This window comes from Physella acuta, unplaced genomic scaffold (assembly GCF_028476545.2).
Source record: "Physella acuta isolate Inbredline_101_S28 unplaced genomic scaffold, ASM2847654v3 ptg000852l, whole genome shotgun sequence".
In the NCBI taxonomy this organism is placed as follows: Eukaryota; Metazoa; Mollusca; class Gastropoda; family Physidae; genus Physella; species Physella acuta.
Genome location: NW_026732369.1, coordinates 227,584 through 251,931, shown reverse-complemented (window position 1 = coordinate 251,931; position 24,348 = coordinate 227,584). Strand labels below are relative to the sequence as shown.

Sequence of the window (24,348 nt, the reverse complement as noted above, 5' to 3'; positions counted from 1 at the left end):
GCGCTAAAGATAATAAAACACAAGATAACATGAAAATGAAATTTTTACTTCTAAAAATGTTTGCATTAACGTTATTTTCAAAATCTTACAATTGATATAAATGTTGAACTTTTATATCCAAAAATAGGTACAATGACAGGTTGAAATAAAGTCTAAATGGGGGCATGACTTAAGGATAGAATAATTTTTTATAATGATATTTTAGCTAAAACCGAATGAGGATTGTAGGGTAAGATTAGTTTAGTTCTATCTGACTTTTGTTTTGGAAAATGTAGAAGGGAGGCTTTGTGGTCAACAGCTTTTATGCGGTGTAGTGCTGACTGGAGTATATGCTCCGGGTATGACAGGATTCGGAAGAATTGTAATAGCTCACTAATCTTGTTCCAAAAGTCGTTATTCTGACAAATACGTCGTAGTCGTAATAATAGTGAGAATGGTAGGCCTGGTTGTGTGAAGAAGAGTACAATTGATATGAGTGTGAGTCGGTTGGTTTCAGAGTTTCTTCCAGGCATCTCTTCCCCGAAAAAAAATTTACCGCACCCCCCCCCCCCCGGACGAAAAGAAATTTATATGATTTATAGGAGAAAATATATACTTTTAACAGTGTCCGCCCCCCCCCCCCCCCGAAGAAAGTTTACCTCTCCCCCCGAAAATTTCAAGTGCCCCCCCCCGGAGAAAAAAGTCTGGAAGAAACACTGGTTGGTTTGTAGAATACGGTCGTCCCAACGTTGGTGGCGTTAAGTGATATTGTCAAATCCAGGAAGAAACAGAACTGCGGGGTCGGCGTGGTCGAGTCGGTAAAGCTCATGGTTACTAAACCGAAAAGTCTCGAGTTCGAACCCTCTGGCAGATGAGAGACAACTAGGAGAGACAACTCCAAAATTAAAGAACTGCTTCCTTGTAGTTAGTTCTTGGTTGGACAAAGGCTATGGAAGCAAATCCATAAAGAAAAGCAGGCTGAAATCGGAGTCAATGCCTCAATGGCGCATAACCAGTTGACACGTAATCCTTAATTGTGATGGAAGCATGGTCGAGTCGGCAAAGCTCATGGTTGATAAATTCGTAAAAAGTCTCGAGTTCAAACCCTCTGGCAGATAAGGCTCGATCCCTCCCAACACTAAAAATTAAGAACGAAGAAGGAGAAGAACAGAACTGCCTGACATTTGGGAGGTAAATTTAATGTTTGGGTGGTAGTTGTTGCAGAATGATATGAAATCTTTTAGTTCTTCCTCTGCCTTCTCTGTGACGCCTCACCCATCATCAATGTCCCAGCATTAAAACCTAGATTTCTGCCAGGGTACTTTTTCCTGGATTTGACCCTCCAGGTAACCCAAAAAAGGCACGCATGACTGGGACCCATATTAGTTCTCATAGCTACTCCACGTGTTTGGTAAAAAAAAAACTGCCCATCAAACTCGAATGAGTTGAGGATGAAAACTAACTTGGTTAGCCTAAGTGTAGTGTTACTTTCAGTATAGGGGTGGGGGTTCACATTGAAGAAGTGTTTAATCGCCAGCAGACCATCTTTGTGGGGTATCGAGGTGTACAATGATATGACGTCTATTAATTAATTAAGAAAATTAATCTCGTTTTATTGCTAGTTTTGAGAGATTCTTAAATTAGAATTGCATGGTTGGTATCTTTGAGGTACGATGGTAGTGCTTCAACTCTGGGTTTAAAAATGCTGTCAAGAAAGGAAGATATACTTTCAGTAGGACAGGCGCATGCTGATATAATGGGTCTAACTGGGCAACCAGATTTATGAATTTTGGGTAGTAAATAGAATGAAGGTCTTCCCAATTTGCTGTCGAAAATGCATAAGCTAGATGTCGTTTTCCGGCGTTTCTTAGATGATATTAATGTGTATATAGTTTGGTAACAACTGTGTTATTAGTTAAAATTCCATCTTTTCATACACGGCGAGTAGAAAGTGTTTTCAGATAGTTGTTTATATGCCTCTTTTGTGTACAGGTCTTTATCCCATACAACGATAGCCCCGCCTTTGTCAGCTGGTTTAATAACAATGTCAGTGCGGGTCATCAAGCTTGTGATCGCACGTAATTCACTATATGTAGAAGTGTAAAATACCTATTTATGTAGCGAAATTATTTTTTTCCAAAATGTTATACACACATTTATTTAAAGACGTTAATATATATATATATATATATATATATATATATATATATATATATATATATATATATATATATATATATATATATATATATATATATATATATATATATATATATATATATATATATATATATTTAGAAACACCCGTTTAAAAAAAATCTCAGAACACAATTAATACTTCATTTTAAAAAATAAAAACTTTCACACAAACCTTTAGTGACGTCACTTGAAACTTGTAGGAATGTATCGAAATGAAACGAAACTTATTTTGATAAATTTGATTTTAGGCGAACCCAAAATTAATTGGTTGAAAAGAAAAAGAATTATAAAAACACAATAAATAATTGAGTTTCTTTATTAAAATATTTTAGTCCTTGAATTTTTTTATTTATTTTTACTAACCATCAAATTCGAGAATACAAAAAAATTATCTAAAGTTACCAATGAACTAGACTTAAGCTATTTTCCTCTATCTAAACCTTGAGTTAAGCCAATAGCACAATGAATAAATGAGTTTCTTTACTAAACCATTTCAGGTCTTAATTATTTGGTAATCACCCAGTTTAGCGTCGGAAATCATCTGGTGATGTTTGTTAAGTTTCGTAAAAATTACTTTCTGTAAACCATATTTTATTTGGTGGTTGTAAAATAAATAACATGGATTGTACTAAATTTATGTTTTAACTTTACTTTAATCGACACAAGAAAACATAAATAAAGAGTAGATGTAAATTAGTAGATCTAAATATAAATAATAAAGCCATGTGTAGTAACTAGTTTAATATTCTTTTGAAAACAAAACAAAAACTTGTACCAATCCATTAACAATTCGATCTAGATCATCTAATCATAGTAAAATTGTATACTGGGGGATTACCAGTTATTTTAGGTAAATTATTTTTCTCTGACAATTGTATTGGCTAAATTAGGATATACTTTAATTTAAAATAACATTAATTTTACTTTCTCATGTTTTTAGATGTTATTGATAAAGTTGCCTTTTGGGACTTTGTGAGACACAGGGTAATTGAAGTACACCTGTTTCTGTGACCTCAGCATATGCAGGGATGCAGGAATCAAACTCATGCTCAAGCAATATCGACGTTTTTAAAAGAAAACAAAACATGTTGCCTGAGGTGTGATGCTTTTTTAAATGTGGGTTCTGGCTTTTTGTGACGATATGTGACAGTGGGGAAGGGGAGGGGAAAGATAAAAATCATCAAACAAACTTGACGTAATTTATGGATGACTCCCAAAACCCAGTTATCTACAGATAACGGGTAGCCTAGTTGTATTTAATAATGTCCGTACACGTTTTTAATGTAGACCAACTTCATACAAATGCGACTGCATTGACTGTAATATCGTATAAACGTTACTGCAAATCAACACTCATATAAACGTGACAGTACTTACAAATAAACGTGGCAGTATTAGTGACGCTTATATATATGTAGCAGTTTTGATTATAATCACATTTAAACGTGGCAGTATTGATTTCACTTACTATAAACGCTCCAGTACTGGTTAAATCCTTCATCAACTTGTGTCCTGGATTCCACTATGACGTAATGGCTAACGGCACTGACTTCACATGATGTTTGAAATGAACGGGGAATTCCACTTTGTTGCTTTTAATTTATTGGTGTTTCAGAGAATACTGTGATATCATTGTAATATTCGTTTTTTAATGTATTCCTTTTCTTTAATCTTCAAGCAAAGCATATGTTCGGATAAGTTGACGAAGCTACTATGCCCTTTTGTACTTATCAATTAATGTAACTACATCAGAAGAATATTAAACCAGAGATGTATGGTACACTTGAAGCCTACACAGCTACTCCACGTTTTATGCGGGACTGATGTACAAAGTTGTTTTCACATCAGTATTGTAACAGACTGTATGATTGTGTATTGAGTTTGGAGTGAATCGAGTGTGATGGGTGAATACTGCACCATTGGGAGTAAATGAGTGAACGATGAATCATTTTTGTCATTCTTTTTTTGGGTATCGCTCACAGACTGGATTGCGATAATGAGAGTGTATGTAACCTGGGGAATGGCATATTCGTGAGGCCACATAGATGAATGTATGGGGAAACTGTGTGCCTCGAGGGAAAATATAAGCTGCTACTACATCAGTTCGTTTGTGGATTATTCCTGTACTATTCTATTATGTCGTCTTCATTACAAATGGTCCAAACAGTTTTTATTGAAGACCAACTTCATACAAATACGAATGCATTGATTGTACTCTCATGTAACTGAAACTAAAATATTTACTATCATGTTAACGTGAAAGTAGTGTAATTTACTATTCCAACTGTGGATATCATATGCATTATTTCAACTTCAATAAACAATGTTTGTGAATAGATTTGTAAATAAAAACGAGAAATATTCAAGAAGAAATATTAGCTGTCACGTTTCTACAAACCCCACAAACACAGTGCACACCAATCATTTAACCATGTTACTAGTATGTTCAGCTGTTCAGCTGCTAGTAGCAATTAATTCTCAGCGTTTACGTGGCATCCACTGTTTGTGAAGGCCTACATGGGAATCGAGCAGTACAGGTTTGTGGAGTAGAATAATCCATGCCTTCACTCTTCACTTTTCTTCTCCGTAAGTAAACCATTGGAGTGTAACGAAATCCAGATCTAAAAATGATCTTATGTAGCCACTTGACAAGGTTTACTTTTATTTTAGTTAACTAATTTAAAAAAAATTTACACTTCGTTTAAAATCTCGTTAATTTAACGTTTCCTTTCAATATTAAACTGTCCACAATATATCTTTAAGATAAAGTAACTTGTTAAGACCATACGACGTTTACATATTTCTCATTATCCCCAGGGTTTCAAGCTCTACTATTTAGTGTGCACGGCCTTCACACTGAATGTGTGATCAGTACAATTTTAACCGCAGCTGATATCCTAATCGTTCTCATTATGTTTTGTTTCCCAAATCTGTGTTACTCTGTCCTTGTATATATGAATTTTTCTATGTTTGCTTTTGTTTGGCTCTTGATGTCTCGTTTCAGTTATTTCTATTTTAAAAACGTCCCGTAGAACCATATTGTTATGCTGATCGCTTAGTTTAAATGTATTGTTCAAATAACAAAGATGTAAAGCTTTTAATAGAATTTTTATTTTTCCAAGTTAAAAGCCAAGTATTTGACTGAATATTGTTATCATCTCACAGAGGTGTGTATGGTCTGTTTATCTTTTCTAGCGGTCCTTACATGTTCATACTGTTAAAATTTAAAAAAAAACGGATTAGGCCTTTACAAAAATAATTTAGGTAAATAATATACAGGTACATTTAAGTATGACATCCGTAGCTATGTTTTTTTAAAGTGTTATATTTTTCGCCGAGAAGATCGTTATCCTACTGGCTGCTCTGTCTATGGCTGTTGGAAAACCAAAATATTAGAGAGAATTGCTGAAGGTGAGGTTTGAACAGGTAAGGAGCATCGCCTGTTACGCTTTTATAATAGTGGGAGAGAGAGAGAGAGAGAGGGGGGGGGGAGAATTAGATTGGGGGGGGGGTGGGCTAAAAGAGTGAATTTGAACAATCTTCTCCTAACAGTTGCATGCATGAGGTAATATAAAGGCTTACTTGCTTGGTTTGTTTGAATGAAGCTTACCAGTGACGTAACCAGGAATTGGTAATGTAAACCTATTAAACAGTCAGATGACTACAAGTTAAATCTTATTTTCATACACGTAAGTATTGCTTGTCAAGGCAAATCTGATATAAGAGCTGTAGAAAGTCTGGCAAGTGTATTGTGTATGGCGTTTTAACTAAAATCATTTTGTCAAACTTTACATAGCTGGCTAGTCTTTGTATATTTTCGTTTTAAATTTCAAGATTTTGCGTTTTTACCACAAAATTACACAAATTCTCTACCCGAAAGCCAACATTGTCTTCAACGGGTGTAGAAAAAAAACCACAAAACGGCTCTATTGGTGATTTATTACACTAATGAGAAACCTTTCGATGTGGAGATTGTCTAATAATATAATAATAATGAAGGAACTGTTTTTATACGTACATCACATGAATGACATCCTTCTCAACAGATCTTGCACAGATGCTACCAGGGCTGATGGCGTCTTCAACATACCTAATTTTTATTACAATAAAAATAAACTAAGAAATAATAAGTACAAATATTTAGGTCGACTGTTTGGAATGGTGATAGGATGGTAGAGTGCATGATAAAAAGTTGATGATAAAGTTGATAAAATCAAATCATTATACTTAGAATGCATTTGATGTAGTCTACAAAGATTCTGGGTGAAGAATGTGTTTCAGAATGCTGGACCAGTACCTAGTGAAAAGTTATTCAAAACCACTGAAAAAAAAAATCAAAGCAGGCAATCTAAAAAACATTAATAGAATGGCTACATAACCATATTTAACTACATCGTTATCTTAATACTACACTTACTCTAAAAGTTTAATTCATTACTCATTATTCGAACATAATTAATTATTAATAAGTAACCAATAACTAGTTTCCAAATGTTATTTACTTCTTACCTTATAGTTTAGTGCAGCATTCACAGGAACAAAATAAATTTTAGATTTTCGCAAAATGAAAGCGTTCTGAATATTTTAGACATGTAGGCATTTTATCGAAGAAAAGATTTTGTCAAACTAAAATCTAAATGCATTCAAGTATTTATAAATCTGTTGCTAAAAAAACCAAGATTTTGGTGAAATTAACGGCAAATACTTCAAAGATAAAACAGCTTTGCTGAAAAATTACACAACACATATAACTGATAAATCACAATATTGTAATGTCTAAAAAACAAATCAGACTCACTAGACATAGTCTGTGATGTTTGTGATGCTGATGCTAGAGGAGTAGCAAATGCAGCAGATGTTGAAACTGTATAAACAAAGACTAATATTAGTGTCATCTAATCTAAATTAACATTAGCATTGAGCAAAGTTAAGGATTGAATTAGAAAAGGTAATTAAACATTGTTAATTTTAACATTGTATAAAAATCAAAATGTTTATGACAACTTCTTACTTTTACGTGATTCCCTAATTTAGAAAAAACACATTACACATGGTAAAAATAATTATTACGTTGTTTAGCACAATTGATTTTTAAAACATTTTCCCAAATCCATTTTCGTAAAGTAAAGGCTTGTGATTAGAACACAAGGTATATAAATATATCTCATATAACTCTGTTTTAATTACACAAAGTATTTTTAAATTATTCAGATCTAAGAAAAGTTGAATAATCAAACAAATTTTGACTTATGTCGTTTTAGAAGGAACCATTTTTCTTAGATTATAAGTAAATTATTATCTCTAAAACCGATATAAAAAATATAAACTTACTAGCATAAACTTTTACTGTTGTTGATTTTGGATTTCTTGTTGTTTGGGGTTGTCGTGGCAGGGTAAAAATTGGAACAGATGGTGAGCCTGTAAAAAACATTTGTTTAAAGACGTTATTAAAATAAAATAAAACAGACAATGACCAACATATTAGAAGAGAACTATTTCAACTTATAAGTACTTTGCAGAGAGTTCTAATTATTAATACGCATCTAATTTACAGCTAAAATAGAAATTGCAAAGGGTTAAAACAACTACATCATTATAATTGTATCCTTTTAGAAAAAAAAATTATATTACAGATTTTAATATTTATAACAGGATTGCAAAATTTGAAGACTTACACAGCGCAGAGTAAAGACAGGCTCTTTAAAGGCTACTTTTACTTTGTTTATAAAAATTTAGACTGCACAAGACATAATATAAGCTTAAATAATAAACTTACTAGCCAAAGCTTTTACTGTTGTTGGTGGGGGTGGTGGTGGCTGGGTAACAACTGGAGCAGATGTTGAGCCTGTAAAAACAAATGTGAATAAACTTTAATTTCGTTTTTAAATGATGTAGACCAACATTAAAGAAGAAAACTTGCTCTAAAATTTAAGTCATGTACATAGAATTTTAATAATATATACTATTATTTTTAAAGTATATTTCTTATTTAAACCAACTGCTAAAAATAATAAAAATTAAAATGACAAATATAAGCAATAATCAATAGGAGATAATATAATTAAATCTTTTATAACTGCATCCTTTTAAAAAAATGTTTAATTTTAGATGTTTATATATTTTTGAATAGGTTATAAAATTTGAAAACTTACACATAGCAGATAAAACTTTATGCCTGAGTTCTCTGAGTTCTGAAAAGTCTTGTACTGCAAATCTGTTTTCATCCACTGGCTTGCTGGCAATACCATCCAACTCCTTGGTCTCTGTCAGACCAATACCAATAGCATAGATGTGAATACCCTGTGCTCTGGCTTCTTCAGCTTCTGGTATGGTTCTTTTGTTGTTGATGTTGGAGACACCATCAGTCACCACAATAGCAATGTTGTCAACACCTGGACGATCTCCATTCTCTGCTGTAAACATTACTGTCCTCATTGTTTTCAAAGCATCTGCAGTGTTGGTGTTGCCATAGCGATACGGAATAATATCAATAGCATTGTATACATCTTCTTTCTTTGAAAAATCTTTCAGCTGGAACTGGACATAATCCCCTGTGCTGTAGATGACAACACCTACCCTAACATTGCCGTTGTCAATAGCAGCTTCAAAGAGGAAATCTTTCACAAAGTCTTTCATCAACTCAAAGTTTGGTGCTGTTACACTGGTTGAGGCATCAAGAACAAACACAAGATCTAATCTAGCATCAACACAACCTGCAAAATTAAATAGAAAACATCCAATGTATTTAGGTAAGTAGTAAACAAATTTAATTAAAATGATTTTACTTTAAAAAAATGTTCTAAATGTAATACCGACAACCAAGTACAAAACGCAAAATCACGATGTAAACGTTTTGCTTAGATATCTCTCAAATGTCCTGGGTTACTAGAGGTTTAACAAATTATGTAAATAGCATATAAACTGCTTAAAGATTGACATGAATTGCTCAAACAAAGTGTGAAATGCCCAGATTCCAAAAGTCTCAGGAATCAGTCAAAAATATAAGATAGAAAAAAAGGAACAAAGGAACCAGGGGTATTATTGCTTACTATTTGTTGCTGCTCGGTAGACTAGAATGAAATATTGAATTGCACTTAATTTTCTATTTTATGCATAGGCATTTGTTATCTAAACACTTAGTCTTGCAAATACACATCAACAATCTTTAGCTAGTTCATGTGGACTGAGCAGTATTAGCAGATTAAAGCGAGATTTCGAGGTCAAGAACATCTTCATTCTTGAACAAGCCCTGTAGACAAACACGGAATTGTGATCTTCCACACACACACACAAACCAGAATATAGTCATACAGTCACTCACACTCACACCCAAACCAACACACACATTCCTAATTATCGAATAACCCCTTCGCTGTCAATTGTCTGACCTTTAACCCCGTGAGTGGTTGAAAGACACCACAACCAGTTTTAGTACACCAACATTTACTCCCTGCCTTTGGAAACCACAACAACATCATTACTTCAACTAGAATTATGACATACACAACATCATTGCTTCAACTAGAATTACGACATACTCAGAACAGGACAAGGTCATGTTACGACATTAACCCTTCATTCGTTCGATCAATACAAACATTTCTAAATAACTGTTAAATTATTATTTTATTTTATTAACAATCAACTTAATATACAACGTAGTATCCGATAAACCTAGGTTATGAAAAAATTAAGCAACCTTCCATAAAAATAATATTGAAAAGAATAGCTATGGAGGTAATAGAGTTCAAATATAGAAATAGCAGTATAGTTTTCTATACGTTGTATTCAGTGCGTACTGATTCTATTTCCGAATCTATGTACGAAAACCCCACACACAACACAAACCCCCCACACACAACACACACAATTCCCAAACATCACGCACAAAAAACCCACACACCACACACACAGTTCCACCACACAGTAAAACTACACACCACGCACAAAAACCCTACACACAACACACAATTCCCAAACACCGCACACATAATTCCCACACACAATACACCGAATTCCCACACACCTTTTACTAAAACCACACCACGCACGAAGACCTCCCAACCCACGCACAGAAACCCACACACCACACACAAGAAAACCCTACGCTCCACACACTAAAATCCCCCACACTCCATGATAATTGATGCAATAGTTAAGTTTTTTTTTAATTTCATTAGCTTATCTATCTTTTATTTTGTGGTGTGGGGTGCCGGGAAGGAGGGAGGGAGTGTTGGTGCAGAAAGACACAACGTAGCTTTTTCTCCTTTCATTTAATAAAGAACAGTAAAACGGCATGCCTACAGTGAGAAAGGTAAAATTAGCCTTTTTATGGTAAAGGCAACTGACATGCTTAACATTTAAATTTCTTACTTGGTTTTGTGAAGGTAAACTCCTCTGTAAGCAAAGCAATTAAAGTTCAATTAATTATGTAAGCTTTCTTACTTTGTAATAAGAAATTTTAGGAAATTTCACACCAACATATAGCCAGAATGAAGTTCCTATTGTTAGGTCAGTTGTGTATTATGTACTAAAATTATATAAATAATTGTATTTCAAGAAGGTTTATATAACCTAATGTATAAATTTCTTACCTGGACATGCAGCAGCAAAAATCATGTCATCAACATGCACAAGATCATCAAAGGAAGCAACTTTAAAACTGTTCTCTTTTGCAGGAGGGCTTGCAATGCCGTCTAATTCACGATAGTCAGAAAGGCCAATACCAACAGTGTAGATGTGAATTCCATCATTCTGGGCTAGTCTAGCATTGGGTACAGTTTGCTCTGGATTTACTGTAGACAAACCATCTGCAAAAATAATAAACATTATTATAAGCTTTTAAATGTTCTAAAAGTTCATGTAACACTGCCTTAGTGAAGATAGGATGTGATGGTCACCCACTGAGGTTTAGTGCTTTAATGCTGCCCCATGAGAGACAAAACACACACACACACACACACACACACACACACACACACACACACACACACTTGTCGTGTAACAGGCCAAACTTTATTTGTCTCAGCCAAGCGTATCCACATATTAGCGTTGCATAAGCTGAGGCAAACAATTACTAAATTGTAGAGGACACAATGGCCTAGACACAATAATGGCTAGCTGCAGCCTACAATAGACTGGTGTTTAAAAAAGGATGTCAACAATGATACTGTATAGGATATTAATTATAATGCCAAACATAATGCCAAATAGTATGCCATTTAACCCTAAAATAGTGTAAATAAAAGTAGGCTACACACTTTTCTATAAAAACTTGTTCCAGGGCTTACCAAAACAAGCAGTCTAATCATCTAGATAAGGCACTACTCAATAGAATAAAATATATTTACAATTACAGGCCAGTATGACAAAATACTGCCCAAAAATAGACATTCTACGACTATAATTAACATATACTTAAAAGATCTAGTCTGCAGCATGCGGCACAAGTACAAAAATATAATGTAACCATACATTCATTAGCTCTATACTATTTCACTGACAACAACTAAGTCAGCACTGTGATCACTCAAGGCCTGGTTTTGCTAGCATCACTACAGTCAAATCCAAATCCCCCAGAGGTCACATGACATGGAAATAACTTGTAAAAATCACTCAAAAAAGAAAAAAAATGTACCCACAAGGCCAGCAATCAAATCAGATTCTGATTATTGCCCCTTGGCACTATGATTTGTGTCACATACAAAAATTAATTTTCTTTCTTTAGATATAATAGTAAAAGTGTAGGTCGTTGCAATAATTGATACATTGAAAATATAATAATTTGCTCATGTATTAAGACCTTGTCATCTACAATATTTGTTAATAATAATAGTTAAAACTAACGACGCTTTAGAAATTTAAAAATATTCTGTTTTTGTATACAGTAACCTTTAAATTAAATTTTAATTGCTATTGCTTCTATATTAAGTGTAATTTAATATTTCCAAGCATAAGACTGTTGTTTGTTTTAGTATGGCCCTCTGAATTCCCAATAAAAAATGAAAAAAAAAGATAAAAAGTAGTTAAAAACTTTTTAATTTATGGTACGTATAGAGGAAACAGCTAGATAATTTTGGGTTTGGAAAGGTAGCCTGGAAATGTTTTTTTTAAAGAATACATATATCTTTTAATAGATCTAGTAGCAATGTGAGACCAGGACCCTTGTAAAGACCTACCAATGAGAACTAGAGCAATGTTGGGGATTTCAGCCCTGTCTCCTTTGTCTGGAGTAAACAAATCTGTCCTCATCACTTCCAGTGCCTCTGCTATATTTGTTGATCCAAAGTTATAGTCAACTGTATCCAATTTTTGAATAATATCTGCTACTTTGGTGTAGGTATTCAGGTCAAATATTGGATAGACTTCAGTGCTGTACATTATCAGACCCACACGAACATTTCCAGAATCAATATCAGCCTTGGAAACAAAGTCTTTGAGAAAACTTATAATCTGGAAATTGAATAAACACAAAATAAAATAATAAAGGTATGACCTATCTAACAATGTGTACAATGCTGCATGCAAATTGCTTTGACTAGTACTAACAGCAAAACCATGGAAAGAAAGATACAAACCTTCTTAAAGTTCACTTTAGAAACACTTGTGGATGAATCAACAACAATAACAAGATCAGCCCTGCCCAGTGCACAATCTTGATAATTAGAATTACATTTTACATTAGACAAACTACTATACAAGAAGAAAAAAAAACCTTTTAAAATGTCTTATCTTTTACATAACGTGCAAGTAAAAGTTATTTATGAATTTCTGAAGCTATATACCCTGATTACAATTAATTAGATTAAGCGCAGTTGTGTACTGATGTTAATATCCTAAAATCCTTAGTGCTTTGTATTTATCTTTTTATTACACATATAAAATCATTTTTCTTTACAGTTTACGGTCCTATTCAAATTATTCATACATATGCAAAAGCATTTATCATCTTCACATTGCTCATGAGGTACCAAAATAAAATGATTACCTGATTTAGGTAGTGGCAGAATGAATGGTTCTGTGACAAATAAACATAAATTTTAGATTTTTACTAAAAATAAAAACCAAAAAAGAGTACATATAAGTATATCTGATATAGTTTCCACCTTAATGTGGGGTTTTACACTAGCTGTGTATACCATTGGCTAAATTTAGCATAGTATGATCTACACCACGGGTTCCCAACCTGGGGGTCGCGACCCCCCTGGGGGTCGCAAAGGTCTTTCTGGGGGGTCGCCAACTGGTATACTAAACCTTAGTAATTTGAAACAAAACATAAATATTTAGAAGAATTTTTTAAATTCGGCTTCATTAACATCACTGGAGATGTAATAGAGAAGAATCAAAGCGCACTGTACAAAGTTGTTCTCAGTCACGAATCTATGAAATCTTCAAAACTAAAACGCCATTTGAGACGAGTCATTCGGAACACACCAAAAAATATATGGAGTTCATTCGTCGGTAAGAAGCTAGTTGCAAACGCCAGAGACTTGATCGAACAGGAAGTTTTCACCAGAATTAGTGCAAGCATCAAATGATGTCGCGATAGAAAATGCCAAGAAAAAAAAAACAATAGGAGAAAATCTCATCAAACGCTGCATGTACGTAAATGTTAAATAACACATTTTTATCAAAATTAAGCTTTCACCATTATTTGCTTTTCAAGTTGATAAATCAACAGACGTGAATTCGTGCTCGCAGTTGATGGTCTGTGTCTATATTCATGCGGATGATAGCAAAGAAGAGTTGCTGTTTTGTGAAGATAGCAGGGAGAAAATAAATACCTTTTTTTTGTAACTGGATGATTAAAATGGGTTAAAACGGCTGTGGGGGTTTGTACGGATGGTGCGCCATCTATGTTTAGCTCAAAATCGGGCTTTCAGAAAACAGAAAAGATTTAGCTCCCTAACCACTGCCCTAACCAATCGACATCAAGAGTCCATTGCTAGTATAAGTCGTAAATTATATAAACTCTGGAGCTTCAAAGAACTGAGCAAAAGCATTAATATAGATCACGAGGTTTTGCTCTTCTACACTACAGTACGCTGCCTGTCAAACGAAATGTTGTAGATTGTGTTTTTGAATTGAAATCTGAAAACAAATTGTTCTTGGAGGTGCAAAAGAAACAAGACCTTTTTGGAATACTTAAAACGACATAGAGTGGTTGGAGAGAGTAGCGTACCTAACATCAAGATAAGCTTAACCTGAAGCTTCAGGGAAAATGAACGAATATTATAACTTTACATGATAATCTCGGGGCATTTTTCCCAAAGCTGCAAAATCTGTAAAGAAAATAAATCTTGGAAATATTGTAAATTTGAGAAACTCTGCGGTGTGGTAGATGAATCTGATTGTGAGATAATTAAAAGTTTGAAAGAAGCGATTTCTGGGCATCTTGAATCTCTTGAAAACGAACTGCATTGCTATTTCTCTGAGCTGAAAAAAGAAGAATCTGTATTGACGCATTACCCATTCTCTTCTTCCCTTGATGTTGCCAGCATTTCCGATGAATTACAAGATGAATTCTTTGATTTGCAGAATGATTCCGAGTAAGATGAAAAACTGCAGACACAATTTTGGTGTAGTATTTAACCATTCATACCCAAACGTAAAATTGATTGACTTTTCGAGAATATATTTTCAACACTATTCTTCGATTAAAAACAAAATTAAGATAATTACAAATGACATAGGTTGGCGTTAACACTCGAAAAAGGTTGGGAACCACTGATCTACACAGTCTACCATACATTTATTAAAGAATCTCAATGATAAAAGCTTCAGTAATTTTTCCACTGATTATTTACACATTTAATCTTAAAAAAATATTAATTACCTGCTCTGGAAGTTATTGGCTCTGGTTCTGTTGGGGAAATTAAGAATATTAAAGAACGAGTTAATAAGTGGCTAAAACAGCAAGAACAATCTTTAAAATGTCGGTGCATCTATGACTACACTAGAGGGCCTATACATTAAGCTAAATATAATGTTTTATGCATTCTATTTTTTACTATTACAAATATTAAGGTAATTTCTGTTTGCATTTTTTGGTCTGTAGTGTATTTTGGTGTAGTGTGAAATGAAGGGTATACCTAGGTTGTAAAAGTGGTAGGATTAATTTTTTTTTAAATGTGGGCGACTAGGAGAGGATTTTTATGAGGGGGCACTTGATGCTGTGTAGTTTACTTGTAGTAATTGACTGGGTGTTATAATTTGCTGTTTTTAGAAATGTTTTGTTGAGTTTAGTTAGAATAATGTTGTTAAGTTAGAGTAGTGTCGTTTAGTTTAGAGTAGTTGTATTTAGTTTAGAGTAGTGTAGTTTAGTTAAAGAGTTGTTTCATTTAGAGTGGTGTTGTTTATGTAAGGGGCTGGGGAGTTATTTAATTATTTTATTACAAAAAGGTGAATGTCTTTTTGTGTTCCTCTGAGGATTTTTGTTTTTTCTAGCTAAGTAGTCCGCGCTGATATGATTAGGATTTTAAAATGGACGGTGGTCCGAAATTGAGTGTTTTGTTTCGTTGAGTTCTGTTTCTGTTTTGTATGTCTTGAGTGTTTTGTTTTATCTAGATCTAGATTCTAGTTTTTTTATGTAAGTTTTGGTTCCATATTTTTGTTAAATAAATTTTATTATATTCTTAAAGTTTTTGTTTTATTTTTAGTAGTTTTTTAATTAGACTAAGGATAAGATTTAACCACCGTGGGTTTCACCACGGTTGCACTGACCCGGACAGTTATATAGAAGCCTAGGGAAGGATAGATAGATTTTAGTGATCCCCCTCAGCAGGGCTTACATTTAGTTTTAGTTTAGAGTAGTGTTGTTTAGTTTAGAGTAGTGTTTAGCTTAGAGTAGTGTTGTTTAGATTACAGTAGTGTTGTTTAGTTAAGAGTAGTGTTGTTTAGTTTAGAGTAATGGTGTTTATTTTAGAATAGTGAGTATGCTATTTTGTTTAGTTAAAGATTGCATTGGTTAATTTTTTTTTGTTTTACATTTAATAAAGTTATGATTATTTGATAATCTTATGTTTTTATTAAAAAAATTAGTTTAATTTAACCACTCTGGGCTTAGACAGAGTTGCACTGACATCTGGTTTAAAATAGAGTAGGCTGACACAATATAAGTGAAAATAAATTAAACCCTATTACAATCTTTTAATTTTAGTAGGTCAATACAGTTTTTAAATAACCCATGCTGCAGTTAATTTTTTTTACAATTTGTGCATAATCATGTTCCAAATAAATTAAAAAACAACAATGTAACATAGGATGATACTTTGTGAACCTCGTGTGCCTTTTTTACTTCATTAAATGTAGTTTTGTGTCACGGAGATTCAGACACTACACAACAAATATGGGAGCAAGGACAGCTAACTAAACTAAACATAAAGAAGTTTTGTTTATTATCTTACACATGCATACTTACCCCCACAAAGCGCAGAAAACACCCGGTATCTTAGGGGAGACAATTCTGTGAATTTCTGTACAGAAAACCTGTTCTGACTTAATGGTTTATTGGCAATGCCATCCAACTCTTTAGTGTCTGTCAGGTTAATACCATTAGGATAGATATGGATCCCTTGCGCACGTGCTTTATCAGCCTCTGGAATGGTTCTCAGGTTGTTTATGTTTGATATACCATCAGTCACCACAATAGCAATGTTGTCAACGCCTGGACGATCTCCATTCTCTGCAGTAAACATTACTGTCCTCATTGTTTTCAAAGCATCTGCAGTGTTGGTGTTGCCATAGCGATACGGAATAATATCAATAGCATTGTATACATCTTCTTTCTTTGAAAAATCTTTCAGCTGGAACTGGACATAATCCCCTGTGCTGTAGATGACAACACCTACCCTAACATTGCCGTTGTCAATATCAGCCTCAAAAAGGAAATCTTTCATAAAGTCTTTCATCAACTCAAAGTTTGGTGCTGTTACACTGGTTGAAGCATCAAGAACAAACACAAGATCAAATCTAGCATCAGCACAACCTATAAAATTAAATAGAAAACATCAAACGTGTTTTTGTCAGTAGTAAACAAATTTTATTAAAATAATTTTACTTTTAAAAAATGTTCAAAATGTAACACCGACAACCGAGTACAAAACACAAAATCACGACGTAAACGTTTTGTTAATATATCTCTCAAATGTTCTGGTTAATAGAGGTTTAACACATTATGAAAATAGTATCTAAACTGCCTAAGATTGACATGAAATGCTCAAGCAAAGAGTGAAATGCCCAAATTCCAAAAGTCTTAAGCATCAGTTAAAAACTTAAGATAGAAAAAAATGAACAACAAGAAATCTTTACGCGGAGTACAAAGGAATCAGGGGTATTTTTGCTTACTATTTGTTGCTGCATGGAAACTAGAATGAAATATTAAATTGCACTTAATTTTCTTTTTTATGCATAGGAATTTGTTATTTAAACGCTTTCACTTGCAAATACACATCAACAATCTTAAGCTAGTTCATGTGGACTGAGCAGTAGTAGCAGATTGAAGAGGTATTTCGTGGTCAAGAACATCTGCATTCTTGAACAAGCAGTGTGGACAAACACTTAATTGTAATAATGCCATCCCCTACAACTGCTAGCCGATGTCGTGCATCACCGCGTTCTTGTTTACGGCAGAAACAGAAACCCGCATAATGTCCCCCAATGATGCAGATTTCTTTTCGATTGTCTCTTATTTTCTAGTTCACTCTCAATGTTGAAGTAAATAGTTCACCAAATATTGACCCCCATAAACTTCCATTTCTTTATCGTCAACATCTTTATGAGCATGTCAACATACAGCATGAAGTTTTGTCCGCACTTTCTGCCCTCGTGGGCGTCACTGCTTTCCTTAAGGCACACACAACACGTGACAGAAAAAAAGTAATTCTTCACCCTCAACGTCTTCCCTGTTACTTTGGTTTCCTTCATCGTGGATTGTAATCTCGCCAGTATTTTCAGCGGTAGCCTCAGAATCTTGTTCATGGTGCTATGTTACTACCAGATGTATTGCTTGTACACTTTCTATAATATTATCCAGTTCTTCAGTTGTCTGTACAGCTTGGGATAGCTTAGATGCGAGACCCACTTTAGCTTTACAACTAAAATAAGCTTCTTTAAATCCCACAATGAAAGGTCCTGTTTTTCATAAGTTGCACAAATCGTTTTCCCTGCTCAAGCGGTATTTTTTTTTCATCTTGCATCCACGTAGATGTCTTTGTTAACTCTTTTCAAAACTTCCTTATCTTTGCGGGTGGCAGGGCTTCTCATGTACACTCTTCAAAGTGACACAGTATATCATTGAAAATTCCCGACCATTGTCGGACTGTAAATTCAATTGTGCACCAAACAAGATTAATGTGCCTATAAAAGCTGTAAGCGACTTCTTCCGCTGGCTTTGTTTTGAGAGGCCAGAGAACCACAAAGTTGGTGAGATGATCTTGGTACAACAGTATAAACTTGTAATCCTTTTCAGTAATTACCATTCCATTTACATGCAATGTGTACATTAACTAATAACGTAATGTAGGGATTAAATATTTTCGGTAACATCTATTACTTGGCCTAAGTAATAATTAGGAGTTAAACTTTTCTAAGATGTCCGTAAGTCTACGGCGTGTTAATTTACCCTGTGAATGTGCTAAGACTATCTAAAATTGTTCTTTATTGAAAGAGTTAATCGCGCGTGGACGCTGTATACCCTGCCTCTCGATTTTAAAGGCTTTTTTTTCCACTGTTTGTTATAAAGAGTCAGAGATTGCAGTCAGTCATGCGTCTTTTTTTTTATTTGAAGATGTTGTAAAACGAACTTTTTACTGTCATTTGTGGCTGTTTAGCTATCAACGACTATATGTGTACGAGTAAATTCGGCTAATCAACGTTACGTCATTATATTACTTTTACTCAACTTTATGCTGAAAAAACGCCTCTCCCCCATTTTTGTGGTCGCGCTGACGGTAGCCCTACACACCTGACAAAGCGAGCACATTATACACGAGCTGATATTTAAATATCGAAATTGTAACGTGGTTGTTTTGAGTTTTTTGAAAATAATGTGTAGATCTACATCATCTTAGGCTTTGACACAAAATAATGATGTAGACCTACTAAGATTCAGTTACAGTTGTATGAAATGTTTAAAAATAAACTTGAAATACCATGAATTGATTTAAAAAATACCCACGGTCACTGCCCCATCCCCTCCCGCTTGTTAAAAAAAATTTCTTAAGCAGGTGGTAAACAGCTACATTACTGACACATCTAACACGAGTGTCGGTGTTTACACATTGTCGGTCATGCAAAGCTTACACAATTGTACATAAAAACTGATATTTTATTAGTTTTGATAACATATTATAGGCGTAAACCTACTCTTAATTAAAGAAAGAGCCCACAAATAAAAATGTTACAAGGTTTTATCGAAAATTAATACGCATTAACACGAATTTAACACGTTTGTTAACAATCTTTGTGTATGAATGTAAGGGTCAACTATAAATATCATGAATTTTAACAGCTTTGCAGTGTAATACTTTGATTACTATACCAGCTTAAGGGGATATGCTAAGCAAAAAATCACAAAATTTCTTGTTTTACGGCATGATGGGTTTCTTGCATTTTCGGATACTTTGTCCATTTTTGTATTAAGAAATTAATTACTCTAATGAGAAAAAAAAATTATTTATGTGTTTAAATTACCATTTTTATGACCCTATTAATTAAAAAAATAATTAAGTTTTTCAATTCTAATAAGCACTCTAACAAATGTTTTATATCCGTCATCATATTGTATTTGACATAATTGTAAAGCTGGACTTCTTATGTGTTTCATAATCCTAATTTCCATCATCTCGGAAACACCCAAAGCTTATAAACCGCTTTGTAGTTTACACAGATATGGTATTTTTGTGACCTTTTTTTTTTTTTTTTTTTTTTTTTTTTTTTTTTTTTTTTTTTTTTTGCTGTTTATATCAGTTTGCAGGTTTTTTAACACCAAAAACCCTACTACTTTTTTAATTTATTGAACAATACCAACCATATTTTCCTTAAATGTTCTTTATGCCAAAATATTTTTTTTGTCACGAGGGAATCGTGATGGCTTTCATAGGAAAAAAGTATTTGGTAATTAATATGCAAAAATTAAAAATGTTGGATACTAAAAAGGGCACGATATTTAGACCTTGTAAACGTTTTACTAGTAGCTATTTCAAAGAGTTGTCGCGACAAAAGTTTTAAAATATATTGAAATATATGCAGTTTAAATTTGATTGCTATAGGTGCATAAATAAATAAGCCTTAGCATTTTTAATAGTGCCGAAAAATTCAAAATGGTTGAGGTTTTTTGGGGTTTTCATGACAACCAAAATTGTTTTCAAACCCTTTTTTTGCTGTTTAATACTTACTTTCATGTGCCAAACATGATAATAGTATTCAAAAGGCTTTCGATCTTAAATTGTAAAAAATAGAAAAAAAACATAGCATATCCCCTTAAATAAAGAGGGAGCAATCACCCCAAAACCTTTTCGAATATTCTTTTATACCAATACGGAGGATGGCAACTCGGGATATAGACATGATTTTCAATCAATTTTTACATACTTAAACTTTTAAACATTGGATGGAATCTCGTAGGAAAAAAAAATTACGTACCAAGTGAACAGCAAACAATGTTTGTATAATAATGCGGAATCTTTGTATTTATAAATTCATATGCGTTTTTTTTTTTTGAGAAATCGGAAATAGTGTAAAGTTCTACTTTCGTTCAACGGAATTTACTTAACATTTGATAGAAAACAGAGAATTAGATCTTTTACTTTCATATGAAATTTCTTCTATTTTCAGAAGCAGTACTCAAATGATAGGCTTTTAAAAAACCGAAAGTAGAATAAGTTCCATAAGTACCGGAAAAATAGATACAAAAATACACATTTGATATAATAGTTATATTTGATATTTCATCAACCTAACTGTAACTGTACTCAAGTAATCGTGTTCACGGACAGACAGACAGACATACATACACACAGAACCACACAGACCAACAGACTCAGGGAGGTGTAAAACGTCGAGATTTGTGAAAATCTTGATTTCCATTTTAGCATGATAACACGTACGATTGATAGGTGTGATTGCGTCCCTATGTTCCACAAGGGGTTCACTGGAATAATGATTATGATTTTAAAAATAAACGTACATTACAAAACCAATTATATGTACCATTTCTATTTCAGTTTGTATGACAATGTGTCAAAATTAATTTCCAAAACTAAAACCATTCCAATCCTTATAAAATCTAGTGGTGAACTGGAAACCAGAACATAAAGCTCCGGTCATCTTTGCAAAGATAATGAGACTTTGCTGGAAATAACGCATCGTACTCACAATTAATAAAACACACCACTGTAATGTATAGGTTTAAAATATGACTTACTAGTCACTGGTTATGGTGTTGGTAGGCCCGATGCTCGCTGAGTAACAAATGGCGCGTAGAAAAGTAAAAGTCGAATAAAATGGAATCTAATGCAAAAGGAACAGTGTCTTGAGGGATGTTGTCAGTGTTAATCATTTTCGTGGAAAATAGTGTGTAGGTAAAAAAAAGTTTTTTTTTCTAATTTCTCTCATTCCATCTACCTCCATCTACGTTTTAAAATCTTTTACATAATTACCTTGCTGATTGGTGTTTTTAGATTAATTGAGGCATCAAAAACAATCACAATATCTAACCATGTATCAGTACAGCCATAACTGAATTTTAGTAATATTTACAGGTTATGTTGTATTGTCATTCTTTGTTATATTATGTTAGTTAACATAACATTCTGTTTTTTTTAACTCCCAACATGTAGTTATTGCTGTGAAAATGTTTTCTTGATATTTCTTTTTTTAAAATATATAAGTTATAACAACAAAATGATGCGATCAAAATGCAATCAAGAGAAGCTGTGAATTAGAAACAGTATATTTGTAATTGTCTTTAACTTGTGAGATAACTAACACTATCTGTTTTATTACTAGTTCATCAGGGAGATAAACATTAAAAAATTCTTATGCAATAAAATTTTCAGTAAAACAAAATCATTGTTTACTAACAGCATAAAATTAGCAATTGGAGATTAACTTTTTAATTTTTTTAAACAATCTAGTAATTTATATGTTTCTTACAAAATTATATTATTGATAGAAATATATTGGTTTAAAATAAAATTAGCGTAAAACTGAATAACTATCTAATTTTGAAATATAGATAAAAAATGTTTAAATAATAGTCGTTACTTAACATGCAATTTTAACTTACTGGTAGAATTTGAAATGTAGTTAAAATTAGTATTTATTGGATTTTTATAAATAAAATAACTAAAAGATGCTCTTAAAATAAAACATGTTATATTTTAATTGGCTTTATTAAATTTAACATAAAATCCATGCTTACGTTTTCTTGTGGCCACTGTTAAAATTTTAAAAATATATAAATTCGTTAAAAATCAGCAAATATTGATTTGAAAAGATACGACTTAACAATCATACACAAATTACATAACTTGAATACAGGCCTTAAACATTTTAATAGTTACCATTAACATTATTTAGTTTATCTGTGATTGTTAAAATATTTAATTTAAAAAGAGAAACAATTTCATATGCTACAAAAATATTAACACCTACATGCACTTATTTGCTTTCTCAGTATTGCTCCATATCGTTCCAGTTCTCCATAATCAGAAAAGGTAAACACATTTTCAGTGGATGATGCCACGCTTTCCATTTCTTTTTTATCAACCAGACCAATTCCAATTGTATATAAAACTCCATTCTTACTTTCAATTGATTTTGTCAAAGTTTCAATCTGTAAAATATTTTTATTTTACCTTTCACTATTAATAAATTATGTAAAATAACTTTTAAACAATGATTAGACCTAAGCTGTACAAGAAAAAACTTTTTTTTAAATTAATTCAGCAAAACATTTTGAAATAGGTAAAAATTTAAAACTACACAAAGATCTTACTACATAGAAAGATTTGATTATAAACTTTTATATTTTTTGCTACAATTATGTTTTAACAAGACTTAAAAAGTGCATGGCATTATAAACAATTACAAAAGAATAATTGAAATAATCTTAATAATAGTGCAATATTTAAAACATAAAATGTTATGATAATTATAAAACAAGAAAGTATTTTAAAACTATAAATATATTATTAGATAAAATAACTCACTTCTGACATCTTTTGCTGAGAGTTTGTATCAGTAATGATGACAACAGCATTTGGAACATTCTTCCTGTCACCGTTTTCTTCTTTTAAAATATCATTTTCTAGCAATCTCAATGAAGATAAGAGATTAAACCTTGGACTTCTCATGAAATTCTTTGAAATGCCATCCAGAGCCCCAACGGCACCTTCATTAGAACTTCGTCTGTAAAAACACATTTAACTCTAAATTATAAATGCAGCACAATAGAAGTTATCATTTCAAAATATGTACACACTAAATTAAGTATTTTTACCGCATATTGCAAGAGCATAAGTACAAAGTTTGTTATTTTACTAATGTAACATAATTGTATGCTAAACTTTCATTTTTATACAACCCTTGTAAATCATAAACTTTGTAAGTTGGAGACAAAACTACAGATGCCCTAACTTTTCCTCCATCAATATCAGCAGTGTTCAACATTGACTGTATATAATCAATCAGTTGTTTAAATTCATTGTCGGTTCGTTGAGGATTAAAATGGACGATGAACACAATATCAACAGCACTTTGTTCTAAAAAATTAATGAAGGCCCATAAGACGATTCCCAAATTGTGTAACCATTAACTCTATTACATTTTTTTCTATTGATAACCAAATCTCAAAGGGTGGGCTACTATATTTTTAACATATCTTCAATATATATATAAATAACAGATACCTCTGTCAATTCAACTTTTCTAAGAAAACAAAAACAAGCAAAATTTTGGTAAAATAATAGCAGCTAGAGATTAACGATGCTGACATTGGTTGTTTGATTGCATCAAACCATTTGGACATTCAAAGAGGGTTTGAAAAACTTTAAGAATTATTTGCAATGTTATTAAAATGCAATTTCCATTAGAATATAGAAAAGCCTGAAGCTTTTAAACATTAATCTTTTTCAAAAGGCACAATTAAATTTATGAGAAGAGTAAAGC

At 32.7% G+C, this 24,348-nt stretch overlaps 1 protein-coding gene across 1 annotated transcript in view; it reads right to left on the bottom strand.

Annotated features, from left to right (window-relative positions):
* LOC131952099 (collagen alpha-4(VI) chain) overlaps positions 1-23,685 on the bottom strand; it is a 60,950-nt gene extending 37,265 nt beyond the window's left edge. The window contains exons 1-13 of the mRNA XM_059314614.1: positions 23,681-23,685; positions 23,391-23,589; positions 22,834-23,014; positions 16,584-17,164; positions 15,364-15,376; positions 15,014-15,040; positions 13,166-13,195; positions 12,756-12,832; positions 12,357-12,630; positions 10,773-10,988; positions 10,552-10,575; positions 8,331-8,891; positions 7,955-8,023 (exon numbers count right to left, since the gene is read on the bottom strand). Coding sequence (XP_059170597.1) covers positions 7,955-8,023; positions 8,331-8,891; positions 10,552-10,575; positions 10,773-10,988; positions 12,357-12,630; positions 12,756-12,832; positions 13,166-13,195; positions 15,014-15,040; positions 15,364-15,376; positions 16,584-17,164; positions 22,834-23,014; positions 23,391-23,589; positions 23,681-23,685 — 2,257 coding nt within the window. The remainder of the gene's footprint in view (positions 1-7,954; positions 8,024-8,330; positions 8,892-10,551; positions 10,576-10,772; positions 10,989-12,356; positions 12,631-12,755; positions 12,833-13,165; positions 13,196-15,013; positions 15,041-15,363; positions 15,377-16,583; positions 17,165-22,833; positions 23,015-23,390; positions 23,590-23,680) is intronic.
* Between the last annotated feature and the right edge of the window lie 663 nt (positions 23,686-24,348).